The sequence below is a fragment of the Passer montanus genome, unplaced genomic scaffold (assembly GCF_014805655.1).
Source record: "Passer montanus isolate IOZ18808 unplaced genomic scaffold, ASM1480565v1 scaffold213, whole genome shotgun sequence".
Taxonomy (NCBI): Eukaryota; Metazoa; Chordata; class Aves; order Passeriformes; family Passeridae; genus Passer; species Passer montanus.
Window position 1 is genome coordinate 1 of NW_024366737.1, and position 13470 is coordinate 13470.

The 13470-nt window shown below is 52.6% G+C and overlaps 1 protein-coding gene across 1 annotated transcript; it reads right to left on the minus strand.

Moving 5' to 3' along the window:
* Positions 1 to 2990, minus strand: ATP5PO (ATP synthase peripheral stalk subunit OSCP). The gene is made up of 7 exons (XM_039709538.1): positions 2886 to 2990; positions 2680 to 2730; positions 2300 to 2410; positions 1285 to 1414; positions 1068 to 1180; positions 485 to 571; positions 1 to 177 (listed from the first exon to the last, which is right to left on the minus strand). Exons 1-7 carry the CDS (start codon positions 2913 to 2915, stop codon positions 64 to 66), a joined length of 636 nt encoding a protein of 211 aa, XP_039565472.1. The 5' UTR covers positions 2916 to 2990; the 3' UTR covers positions 1 to 63.
* Positions 2991 to 13470: the final 10480 nt, after the last annotated feature.

Below are 13470 nucleotides of genomic sequence, written 5' to 3' on the forward strand. Positions count from 1 at the left end.
AAGAAGGAAGAATTTTATTGTTTCCATGTGACAGGTTTCCCTGGGAACCACCAGGACAGCTCTCTAGACAGTCTCTCTCATGATTTTGGTGAGTTTCTGGATCTTGGACCTTGTTGACATGTCCACGTACTTCTCCCCAATGTTGACAATCATGCCACCAAGGATTGCTGGGTCAGTCTAAGGAAGGAACATTAAACAGAAAGTTGATTAGCAACAGTTTGTTACCAGAGAATACAAGTTTTACACTAGGAAAAAAAAAAGTAAAGCTTTTCAAAGGGCCTTTTTTGAGGATGATTTTGTGGTCACTGCATTCCCAAGTGAAGATTTTAGAAATGAAAACATTATCATGTCTACAAGAAAGCACAGAACTATGTTACAAAGAAATTGGATTCAATAAAATCTTTTTGTTTTTTGTAAAAATCAGAGACACAGAAGCCCTTAATGTGAACTTAGTGACACTTATTTGTAAGTCAAAAATCCAGACCTTAGTCTCCAGCTTCAACACCTCTCCTTTAGCCAAGAACCCATTCAGAGCAGTTTTCAGTTCAGTGAGGTTAGCCTCATCCAAGGGCTGAAAAAAAAGAACAGAAGAGCAGGAAAATGAAGGGCAAAAATATTCAAATGATATAATAATAATATACACTCAAACGATATAAATTATACAAATTTTCTCCTTTGAGGACACACTTGCACCAGGAAGTCAGCATCCTGGAACAGGGAGAACCCAAGGGCAGCACAGGAACAACAACCCCTTTGTGCCCTCCTGATTTCATGAAACATTTTACTGTTTGGAAGAAGAACAGGGCAGCAGCTCTATGTGCAGACCAGCCTGACTTTTGCCAGCCCCTGGGCTCACACACAGGAAGGAAAACCTTGTTGAGCTGCAGTGGGATGAAGAGTTTCCATTTTGGACTGGGAAGTGCTGGCTGTCAGCAGTTCAGCTGGGCAGAGGTGAGACATGCCCTCAAGCACTTCACTCAGAGTGCAGCCTGAACCAGGAGAGGTTTGTCCTTGCCCCCACTGCCTGTTTTCCCTGCCACCCCAGGCTGCAGAGCTGCCCAGCCCACCTGGGCCGTGGTGACCGTGCACACCACCTCCCCTCGGACGGCGCTCATGATCTTCCCGAAGGCGGACACGATGCCCGGGGTGTAGCGCAGGCGGCCGTTCTCAGCCAGCAGATCTGCAAAACATCACGGGCTTCCAGCACCAGCAGGGCACACCCCAGCAGCAATCCCGAGGGATGGCACGGCTGGGATGCTCTCCCAGAGCGCAGAGGTCACTCACTCATCAGGTTGACGGTGATTGGGGACATCTTCTCTCTGGCCAGGGCGTCGTTCACGGCTTTTTGCTTCACTGAGCTCTTGGTGTGAGGGTTCATCACCACGCCAGACAGCTTGGGGTCCTTCAGGAGGCTCTGAGGGGACACACAAGGGCGTGACAAACGCCAGGGGTTTTCCTGGCATCACGAGGCCCACCTGGAGCAGCCAAGGCAGGCAACAGGGGCACTCTGGAATGAGAACAAGGAGCTCTGGAGCTGATGGGAAGTGAGATGCTCCAGACAGAGAATCAGGGAATGGTTTGGGTTGGAAGGAACCTTAAAAACTGGATAGACAGGGACATTTTCCACTGTCCCAAGCTGCTTCAAGCCCCATCCAACCTGTCCTTGGACACTTCCAGGGGTGGAGCAGGCACAGCTCCTCTGGGCACCCTGTGCCAGGGCCTGCCCACCCTGCCAGGGAACTGCAGTTATGATATTTTGTGAAAAATCCTCTGCTAGGATTTTTCCCATCCTGAATATCTGAGAACCTCAGGAAAGAAATGTAAACAATAACTATCTGCTGCTGTGGAATGCAACAGGTGTATTTTTTATTGGTTTATGTAGATTGTTTTTAATTAGTGACCAATCACAGCCACCTGTATCAAGGCTGTGAGCAGTCACAGAATTTGGTTATACATTCTATTCTGTTCTTGTTCTTTGTAACCTTCTGATCCTTCTTCTCTCTCTGTTCTTTTAGTATAGTTTTAATGCAGTATTTTAAAATACTATATAACATAATAAATCAACCTCCTAAGAAAAACAGAGTTCAAGCCTCGTGTCCCCACACTTGGAGCATTCACCTCAACAGGGAACAATTCCTCATTTCCAATACCCCGTTTAAACACCATGTCCACAAGCAGGCAGTGCAGGTGCCAGCAGGCTGGGACTCTCACAGGTCACAGCAGCCCCCTCCCAACCGAGGAGCAGCAGGGAACCCTCCCCGCTCCCACCCCCGCGAGCCCCGGCTGCGGAACACCTTACCCTGACCCGGCTCAGCTCCTTCTCCACCTGCTCCAGCTTCTTCTGCTTGCTGGCTGCCGAGTAGAGGGCGGTGGCATAGCGCCCTTCCAGCCCGTACACCTGGATGGGCGGCTGCGGGGGCACGGGCGGGCGCTGAGCGGGGCAGAGACCCCCCCGGCACCCTGCCCTCACCGTGACCACCTCAGCCGCCCGCCCCGAGCCCCTCACGACCCGCCGCCCTGCCATCCTGGACACCCCCCTTGATCCCCTCACGATCTCCACCTCCTCACCTCGACCAGCCTGGAGACCCCTCCGGGCCCCTCAGGACACCCCTGCCCCTCATCTTTACCAGCTTTGAGACCTCCCTACCCTCCCTTGTGCCAGCGCCCCGGCCCCCTCACCTTGACCAGCTTGGTCACGGGTCTCGCCGCCGTCGTGCTCAGCTGCCGCACCTGAGGGGGAATAAGGGCCAGAATGGCGGGGTCGGCACAGCCCTCAAGGATCGGGAGGAAGGGGGAGGTCCAGGACCCCGCGCGGGGCTGGAGGGCGGCAGACGGCGCCGCTCGCCCCCCAAAGCCGCCCAGGCCCCGCCGCCCCCCAGTTTCACCTTCAAGACGAGCCCGGCTGCCGCCGCCATCTTTCCCGGCCGCCCCCAGGGTCACCGCGCACTGCGCAGGCGCGGCGGGGCCACGCCTACCGCGGCGGCGTTAGGGGCGTTCCTGCCGCGGGGAACGCTGGGAGATGTAGTTCCGCAGGGCGGCGCCTTCGGGCCGCGCGCCCCCTGGCGGGCCACTGGGGGAGCGCAGCCCCCGCTCCCGGCCGGGGTCCCTGGGACACCCGTGTCCCTGTGGTGTCCCTGTGCCCAGTGTCCCTGTCCCTGTGCCCAGTCTCCCTGTCCCTGTGCCCAGTCTCCCTGTACCCGTGGTGTCCCTTTGCCCCAGTGTCCTGGTGCCCCCAGTGTCACTGTCAGTGTCCCTGTCCCCACAGTGGCCCCGTGCCCTTGGTGTCCCTGAGCCCTGGTGTCCTCCATGGACTTCTCCAGCACGGGAACTTCCCAAAGGATCAGTTCTTCAGGATCAGGAACTGCCCCAGTGTGGATCTCCCTTTCCATGGGGTCATTCCTGCAGGAACTGCCCCAGTGTGGGTCCCTTTCCATGGGGTCATTCCTGCAGGAGCTGCCCCAATGTTGGTCCCTTTTCCCATGAGATCCCAAGCCCTCCCACCAAACCTGCTCCAGGGGGTCTCCTCTCCCCACAGGGCCTCAGATCCCTGCCAGGAGCTGCTCCAGGGTGGAATTCCCATGGGATCATACCTTTTGTGCATCCCCTGCTCCAGTGTGGGCTTCCCCAGGGGCTGCAGGTTGATCTCAGCTCCTCCATGGACCTCCAGGTCCAAACTCCATCCCAACACCTCCCAGTCCAAAGGATGGATGGACGGATAGATGGATGGATGGATGGATGGATGGAGGATGGATGGATGATGGATGGATGATGGATGAGGGATGGATGGATGGATGGATGGAGGATGGATGGATGATGGATGGATGATGGATGAGGGATGGATGGATGGATGGATGGAGGATGGATGGATGATGGATGGATGATGGATGAGGGATGGATGGATGGATGGATGGAGGATGGATGGATGATGGATGGATGATGGATGAGGGATGGATGGATGGATGGATGGAGGATGGATGGATGATGGATGGATGATGGATGAGGGATGGATGGATGGATGGATGGAGGATGGATGGATGATGGATGGATGATGGATGAGGGATGGATGGATGGATGGATGGAGGATGGATGGATGATGGATGGATGATGGATGAGGGATGGATGGATGGATGGATGGAGGATGGATGGATGATGGATGGATGATGGATGAGGGATGGATGGATGGATGGATGGAGGATGGATGGATGATGGATGGATGATGGATGAGGGATGGATGGATGGATGGATGGAGGATGGATGGATGATGGATGGATGATGGATGAGGGATGGATGGATGGATGGATGGAGGATGGATGGATGATGGATGGATGATGGATGAGGGATGGATGGATGGATGGATGGAGGATGGATGGATGATGGATGGATGATGGATGAGGGATGGATGGATGGATGGATGGAGGATGGATGGATGATGGATGGATGATGGATGAGGGATGGATGGATGGATGGATGGAGGATGGATGGATGATGGATGGATGATGGATGAGGGATGGATGGATGGATGGATGGAGGATGGATGGATGATGGATGGATGATGGATGAGGGATGGATGGATGGATGGATGGAGGATGGATGGATGATGGATGGATGATGGATGAGGGATGGATGGATGGATGGATGGAGGATGGATGGATGATGGATGGATGATGGATGAGGGATGGATGGATGGATGGATGGAGGATGGATGGATGATGGATGGATGATGGATGAGGGATGGATGGATGGATGGATGGAGGATGGATGGATGGATGGATGATGGATGGAGGGATGGATGCCTGGCTGGCTGCGGGAATTCTGCAGGATCTGCAGGATCCGGGCACTAGGTGCCGCTCTCGCTGCAGATTTCGAGCGCTGGGATCGTTCCAGGACGCCAGGACAGTTCCAGCGAGGCTCTTTCTGAAACGCAGCTCAGCGTCCCAGCGGGGATCAGGCAGCGGCTCCAACCCGATTTATTTTGGCTGTCAGGGTTTAATTCCCTCCTCTGTTCCTGGCTGCATCCCGGGCTGACACTGCAAGGAACAAGGACAGGTTTGAGCCTGAGACACAGCAAGACAGGCTGGGAGAGCTGGGGGTGCTCACCTGGAGAGGAGAAGCTGTGATTCTATCACTCTGTTTTTCAATAACTTTAAAAATTACACTACTGAGAAAAGCATGTCTAAAATGTAGAAAAATACGTGCTTTTCTTTAACAAAATCATTATTTTTTTGATAATGTGCCTGCACTGAAGTTTTCAAATGCATTTATTTCAAGGGTGGTTTCAAATCCCAAATTATTTTATTGTAATTCCAGAACACTCTGTGATCTTGCAGCATTTTAATAGACAGAAAATCTGGCTTTTTGAGCCAAGTCACTGAGTGCTGAGGGCACTTACTGAGCTGGGGATTGGGTCAAAGCCTGATAATGCCTTCAAGAATTAAAATCAGACCACCTTTCACAGGTTAATTTTGGACAAACAGCATCCCCCAGCTGATAAAGAGTTTGTACCTTGATGCTTTCCACTGGGAGGAAAATTTAGGATAAAACCTGTCCTTGTATTTTGACATCTGTCACAATAATGGACTCCTCCATTGTCATAGATGTGAGGGTTTAGGAGGTTTTCCTTCTGCAAAGAAATTAAATATTATATTATAAATAAATATTGCCCCTTTGCCATTTCCCTGTGTCCCTGGTTTCAGTCTGGTCAATTCATGAGCACTCGAACATCTGCAAGGCCAGGAGAATCACCTAGAAGAACATTCTCTTGTGGCTCTGCCCCTTCAGTGACCTTAAAGTGCTCGTTTTAGTCATGTGGGGATAGAAAAAAACCTCCCTTTTTTGTCTCCTGCTGAGTCAGACCACCACTGAAACCATGCAAAGTGTGTGTGCTATTTTCCTTTCACTGAGAACCCTCCAGAAAGAAGGGGACAGTTCTCAGGCCTTGGGGTGCTGGGGAGGTGTTTCCCTCGGGGCTCTGCTTCAGGAGGTGTCCTAAAAACCAGAGCAAGGCTTGTCCAGCTCCACCAACAACTGCTGGCACAGAGAGGTGGAAAGAGGAGGTTTTTAACAGCCCACCTGAGATCTCCACAGTGCCACAAAACCTGCTGGGCTCACCCTGCACCAGGCCAGGGCTTGGGGAAGAAACCCAAAAAGCCCTCTAATGATTAAACTCCTGAGGCCAGGTTTGGAAGCAGTGCTGGAAACGCCGAGTGCTTCCCTCCCTCACCTTGCAGCTCACCTGAAACCTGAGCTCTGCTGTTCCCCACCTGTTATTCAGTAATTGCACCTGGCACTGCCCAGGACTGGGCACCTGGGACACCCAGGGGAGCCAGGCTGGAGCTGGAAACAACTTCCTGAGCAGCTCCTCTGGGAAAAACAAAACAAAACAAAACAAAACAAAAAACTTTGGTGTTTACCAGCAGTGGGGGAATTTCCACTCTTGGTGCTCCAGTTCATCATCCCAGAGAACCTGGCCCCAAAAGGTCAGGACTGAACTCACCCCCACCACAACCATGGGTTTGTTCCTGCAGCTGCAGGAGGGGTTGGAGGGGGTTTGTTGGGGTTTTTCCCTCTTTCCCAATGGCTCCAGAGGCGCAGCTGGTGCTGGGTCCAGTCCAGGTGAGTGTTTTCCACACCTCTGCTCCACAAGCAGCTCTGCTTGGGCAGGTAAATCAAGAGCTCCCTGGGCCCACCCTCCGAAATCCCCCTGCCCAGGCACGACCTGACTCACTTCCCCATTAAAAAAGAGTTTTTCACACAGTGGCAGGGACATAAAAGCTTTAATTTAATTTTTTTCCCCTCCAAACCGGAAAGAATGATTGAAAAACACACAAAATTGGTCAGGGGAATTCCAAACGGGGGCAATGTCAGTCGAGGTGGGTGACTGAACTCTCTGCCCGCAGCAGCACAACACTCCTCTAAAAGCCCTTGATCTGCAAAATCGAGCACCTCAAACCACATTTTCCTGCCCTCCCAGGGGGGTTTCAGGTTAGTGTCTTTCAATAGGAAAGAGATTCATCGTTGTTATTTTGTTGTGAGTGTGATGCTTCCGGGGCAGCTCGTGGTGGTTGCAGTTATTTTCCATGCAGCCGTTGTAAAAGGGGGAGAGACCCACAACCAGGTGCCCGCAGACTTTAAAAAATAATCTAAATTCTTTTAAGATGCTGTAGGACACCTGAAAAAAAAAAATAATTTAAGGGTGAGCTGGCTGAGGGGGGAATAAACACTGACTGCAAATCTTTAACTAGGAAAGGTGATGTGAGTCCACTTGGATTTTCTTAGAGATTATTTGATTTATTTATTTGTCTTACGAGGTTGGCCTTGAAATATCAAAGGCATAAAGAATGTTTTGGGAAACTCTGAGAATAACAGACACGGGGTAGGTGGTACCTAGAGCTGAGTGTCACCATCTCCCACCTTGGCAGGGGAGCAGGCAGAACGTGGCCCTGAGGCTCAGGAGATTTGGGATCTATTTTCAGCTCTGCTTTGGACCTGCTGATTGGCTCCTAATTATTCCACACCTCAGTTCCCCCATCTGCAAAAAAAGCAAGATACCAGCATCCTTTATAAATAGCTCTCAATTCTGTTGATGAAACACGGGTTATTAATAGCAGTGGTACCTTCTCACACACGCTGCCGGGGGAAAAAATCGTCGTAAATTCACAAATGTCACTCAAATGATGGAAATGTGCAAGTGGCTCTGGAGGAAATAAAGCAGAGGAGGAGCACCAGGCCTGGTTAGACATTAGGGCTCCAGTTTGTTCATTGCCACAAGAGGGAAGCCAAACCTAATAAAATAAGTTTATTTGTGCATTAACCGTGGTTATTGTGGAGGGGTTCACCCGTTTCAAGGCTGTTGTTTGTCCTCTTTCCTCCTAGCAAACTTGCACTTGATCATATGTCAAAACCCAGAGAACATTATTCCACATTCCCTTTGGTCAATGTCCTGTGAAATGAATTTCATGGATTTGCCTGTTGGAATGGCAAATCCATAAACCTGAAACAGAAAGTTGGGACGAAAAGGAGCCGGTTGCTCTCACAGTGAATTTTTAAAAAGGCCTCTTGCAAGTATGGGGAAGTTTGGTGGATGTGGGGCCTGAAAAAATAAAGGTGGTGTTTCCCCTCCTGTGGGTGAGCATGAGAAATTAAAGACTAACCACAGGCAGAGGTATTTTTAGGAGTTTTTACACCACAGCAGTGACAAATTAATTCAGGAGGTCTTCTGACTCTTGTTCACAACGTGTGTGAGCATCTTCTCTGTGGATTCATCTGTTACAGCAAAGCTGCTCTCACTGATCCTGCTGAGACCACGGGATCTGCAGATTTGGGGGATTTTTGTGAGAGTCACACTGGCTAGGGTCACAGGTTGATGGCATAACCCTGGTGGGTCAGGATTTGTTTTTACATTTCCATCTTGGGCTTTTGGGAAAGGGCTGAAAGCAGGGCCTGGGCAAAGAGGGGTTTTTAAAACAGTTCCTGTGAAACTGAACAAAAAATCATCACCCAGATTCCTCTGGTGGATCTTTTCCTGGATCTCTGTGAGATAGGAACATTTGAGAGTCACTGCTCAGGTTTCTGTAGAGCTTTGGGACATTTTTGTCCCTCTCAGAGTGGTCAGGCCTTGTGCTGAGCTGCCCAGGGAGGTTTGGAGTCACTGGGATTGTCCCAGAGGAGTCTGGATGTGGCCTTGGGGACAGGGTTTGGGGTGATGCTGGTGGGGCTGGGTGATCCTGGAGGGTTCTTCCAGCCCTGGCAATCCTGGGATTGCTGACAGTGCTCAGAGATAATAATCCCGGTGCTTGGAAGTCAGGATTTTTGAGGAGTGGCAGAAAAGGGAAGCCAAAGCAGTGCAGGACATCACCTGTGCTGAGGTTTCCTGTGAAGACCCCGAGGATGTTCCCTGCAAGTGCAGAGAGGGAATCAGGGCAAGGCTGGGAAAGTCACAGACAAATGTCCCCAAAGGACATTTGCATAACAAGCTGCTTTGTTAATTGTTTTTTAATATCCTTTAGGAACATTTTGGGTGTTTTGTTCTCCTTCCCTTCACAGCAGGCTTTTTTCCAGCCTTGGTGATCCTGGGATTTCTGGCAGTGCTCAGAAATCATAATCCTGGTGTTTGGAAGTCAGGAATTTTGAGGAGTGGCAGAAAAGGGAAGCTAAAGCAGTGCAGGACATCACCTCTGGTGAGGTTTCCTGTGAAGACCCCGAGGATGTTCCCTGCAAGTGCAGAGAGGGAATCAGGACAAGGCTGGGAAAGTCACAGACAAATGTCCCCAAAGGACATTTGCATAACAAGCTGCTTTGTTAATTGTTTTTTAATATCCTTTAGGAACATTTTGGGTGTTTTGTTCTCCTTCCCTTCACAGCAGGCAGACCTGAAACTGCTGCCCTAAAGAATCTGCTGGGAATTGCCAGGCTGAAATGGGGAAACAGCCAGAAATATTCCCATGGCCCAGGTGGGCAGCCCCCTCTCCCACACTGAATTCCCACCCTGCCATCCCTTCTCCTTCCCCTCTGATGCTGCTCCAGGCCCCAGCCCTCGTGGATGTGGGCATGTGTTTAACTCTGAGGACATGAGCAGTCACACTGGGGAGATTCACATGACTCAAACCATGCACTGGCATAGGGATTTCCTGAATGAAGGGCATGGGAGGAAATGGCCAGGTTAAAAATAATGCCTGGGCTTTGTCCCTGCTGCAATGCCTGTGACACCAGTGGAATTGTACAGGGCTGAACGGGCTCCAGCTCCCTCACCTGCCAGTTTCCATTGCTGTGTTTATGGAGGATAAAAGTCAAGCCTGTGCTTGGCTGGGGGGGAATTCAGGATCCTTTGTGTCCTTCAGGAGAGGATTGTGCTCCTGGAGCTTCAGCAGAGCTGTGCTCCCCATGTCCCCATAGCCCAGACACTGCCACAGGGTGGCTGGGGTGACAGTCAGAGCAGGTCTGGCCTGTCCTGCCCTTCCCTGGGACACTCTGTGGCCTTCTCAGGGGCTCTGCTCCTGGGGCAAGAGCCCCTCTTGTCTTGCTTGGGGTCTTGGCTGCTTCTCTCTGTGTCCTGCACCAGTTTTAAACAGCTGGAAGGTGAGCACTGAAATAAAAATGAAATAAGGCACCGAAGAAATCTCTCCTAAGAATGTTTCTCCCTCTTTTCTGTGGCCACGTGGTGCTTTTTGGGAGTCCCCAGACTGTGCCACAGTGACTCAAGTGAGGCCAAACTCACCCTCACATCCAGGTCCCCCCATTTCCCTGCAGATCCCAAAGTGTGTGGTACACACACTCATGAGAATCCCCAAAATTTGGGAGTGGGGAGAGCGAGGGGCAGAAAACCCACCCCAAACCCAGCCCCGGGTACAGAACCTCGTGGACCCAGGGCTCCTGAGGGATTTCTGATAGATTTATCTTTATGCTCCGTGTTTTCCTGCAGATTCCAAAGCGTGTGCTACCCCTGCTCCAGGGAATCCCCAAAATTTGGGAGTGGGGAGAGCGAGGGGCAGAAAACCCACCCCAAACCCAGCCCCGGGTACAGAACCTCATGCACCCAGGGCTCCTGAGAGATTTCTGACAGATTTATCTTTATGCTCCGTGTTTTCCTGCAGATTCCAAAGCATGTGCTACCCCTGCTCCAGGGAATCCCCAAAATTTGGGAGTGGGGAGAGCGAGGGGCAGAAAACCCACCCCAAACCCAGCCCCGGGTACAGAACCTCTGGGAGGAAATGGCCAGGTTAAAAATAATGCCTGGGCTTTGTCCCTGCTGCAATGCCTGTGACACCAGTGGAATTGTACAGGGCTGAACGGGCTCCAGCTCCCTCACCTGCCAGTTTCCATTGCTGTGTTTATGGAGGATAAAAGTCAAGCCTGTGCTTGGCTGGGGGGGGAATTCAGGATCCTTTGTGTCCTTCAGGAGAGGATTGTGCTCCTGGAGCTTCAGCAGAGCTGTGCTCCCCATGTCCCCATAGCCCAGACACTGCCACAGGGTGGCTGGGGTGACAGTCAGAGCAGGTCTGGCCTGTCCTGCCCTTCCCTGGGACACTCTGTGGCCTTCTCAGGGGCTCTGCTCCTGGGGCAAGAGCCCCTCTTGTCTTGCTTGGGGTCTTGGCTGCTTCTCTCTGTGTCCTGCACCAGTTTTAAACAGCTGGAAGGTGAGCACTGAAATAAAAATGAAATAAGGCACCGAAGAAATCTCTCCTAAGAATGTTTCTCCCTCTTTTCTGTGGCCACGTGGTGCTTTTTGGGAGTCCCCAGACTGTGCCACAGTGACTCAAGTGAGGCCAAACTCACCCTCACATCCAGGTCCCCCCATTTCCCTGCAGATCCCAAAGTGTGTGGTACACACACTCATGAGAATCCCCAAAATTTGGGAGTGGGGAGAGCGAGGGGCAGAAAACCCACCCCAAACCCAGCCCCGGGTACAGAACCTCATGCACCCAGGGCTCCTGAGAGATTTCTGACAGATTTATCTTTATGCTCCGTGTTTTCCTGCAGATTCCAAAGCATGTGCCACACCTGCTCCTGGGAATCCCCAAAATTTGGGAGTGGGGAGAAAACCCACCCCAAAGCCCAGCCCCGGGTACAGAACCTCGTGCACCCAGGGCTCCTGAGGGATCTCTGACCGATCTATCTTTAGTTCCAGAGTGAGTCACATCGTTGTGATCTGACTTTAGGGTTTGTCGGAGGTATGAGCCAGGCCATGGGACTGGCTGCTAGCGAGAGCATTATGGGATGGAGCTGTAAAATTCCACTGCTCCCCGAACCAGCAGCAAGGAGCGGGAAGGGCGGCGGGCAGGGCGTTTGGGGGGTGTCCTCGGCAGCCGGGGAGCTGGGCACAGCTGGGCACGGCTGGGCACGGCTGGGCACGCGGGGAGGCTCCGTGTGCCCGCAGTCACGGCCGTGCCAGCCCGGCCCCGCGGCTTTGCGAGGATGCTGCCGCGTTGCTAAGCGACGTGGGCAGGCAGAGATGCTCCTGCATCACGCACAGCCGCGGGGTAGCCGAGCTGCGCCGGGCGGTTCTGCTGGAAAAAGATTCGTTTTCTGCTCGCCAGAAGGGCACGGGGGTGCTGCCTCCCCGGGTGGGATGGGAGCGGCGGGATTCCCGGGATTCCAGCTCCTGCTGTGTGCCCGGGTGCCGGGCAGCTCGGGAAAAATGGGAAAAATGGGAATGAACAAGCAGAGGGTGGCGGGGAGGTGACAGCCAGAATGATCCCTGTAACACAGATCCCTCCCAATTGTTCTTTCAGGGATTCAGGGTGGAACAGCCCTCCCAGACCATCGGGATCCCCACTTTGCCACCTCCAGCCCTGCCTTGGGCACCTCCAGGGGGGGGGACTCCAAACCTCCCCCTGCCACATGAAATCCTCTGTGAGTCCCACGTACACAGAACCCACAGACACTGACAGGACATTCTGGGACAGTTCTGAGGCCCTCAGCACCCCAGGCCATTGGGTGATCCCACCACAAACCAGTGGGGACTTTTCAGCCTGATGAGTGCGGTTTTGGTGGAGCCTCCCTGCCAAGCCCCCTCCTTGAAATGATTCCAGAACCAGCTGTTGCACACAAAAAGAGAAGCCCAGTCCCATTCTGGAAGAAGCTGAGGGGTTGTTCTAGAAGGCAAAGAGCAGCCAGGCTGGTCCCCAGGGCCACAGAGAAGGTGGCACCTGCAGCGTCCTGTCCCAGGGCAGGAGAGGCCTCTGCACAGGCCAGGCTTTGAGCATAACCAAAATCCCCACAGCTGAAATGTTCATTTTTCGGGCAGATCATGGCTGGCAGCAGGTGGTGAGAGGGGAGGGATGCAGAGGAGCTGATAAAAGGCAGCAGACAGCTCCTGGCACGTGAGCCTGGCTGGGTTTTTCCGCTGCGCAGCGTCGGCCGCGCGCGGGGCGTGAGCCAAGCGGAGAGGGAAGCAGGGCAGGAAAACCACACTGGCAGCATCCACAACGGTCTGGGGACAGAGATCAGCAGCTGCCCTGCCCTCAGCTTGCACCTGAAGACACCCCAGCACCAGCCAAAGCAGGAGCTTGTTTGGACAAATTTTTTGGGGAGCAGCAGTTTCGTTGCGGCTGAGCCCATCCTGTACCTGCACACCCTCCTGCTCCTGGGGTGGAACCAGGTAAATCAGGCAGAAATCTAAAATAATCTCCTAGTTTAGGCATGGGCTGGGATGAAATAGATCAGAGCAGGTTCTGGAGGAGCCGAGGCACTGCAGCTTGAGGCTGAAAGCGCTCTCGTGGCGCTCAGTGGCGTTGGGCCAAGAGCAGAACAAAGGCAGCCACAGAACTTCCATTTTTCACCAAATTGCAGCAGACTGAAGCAGATTTGGCACTCCAGGCTCCTCAGCCCCTCCCTCAGGCTCCTTGATTTTTGTTTGTACAGAAGGCAAATTTAATAATTTAATTGTAGGAGAAGATGCTCAGAATTTGCACCGAGTGTAGGAAATCCACTGAATACTTCTGGGGGGAAACCACTGCTACAGCCACATAAAAT

Excerpts from the sequence above, each read along its gene's own strand:
- ATP5PO (XM_039709538.1), bottom strand. The coding sequence starts at position 2,915 with ATGGCGGCGGCAGCCGGGCTCGTCTTGAAG. Across the intron at positions 572-1,067 it reads GCACGGTCACCACGGCCCAG|CCCTTGGATGAGGCTAACCT; the intron begins GTGGGCTGGGCA and ends CTTTTTTTTCAG. Across the intron at positions 178-484 it reads TGTTGAAGCTGGAGACTAAG|ACTGACCCAGCAATCCTTGG; the intron begins GTCTGGATTTTT and ends TTCCTTCCTTAG.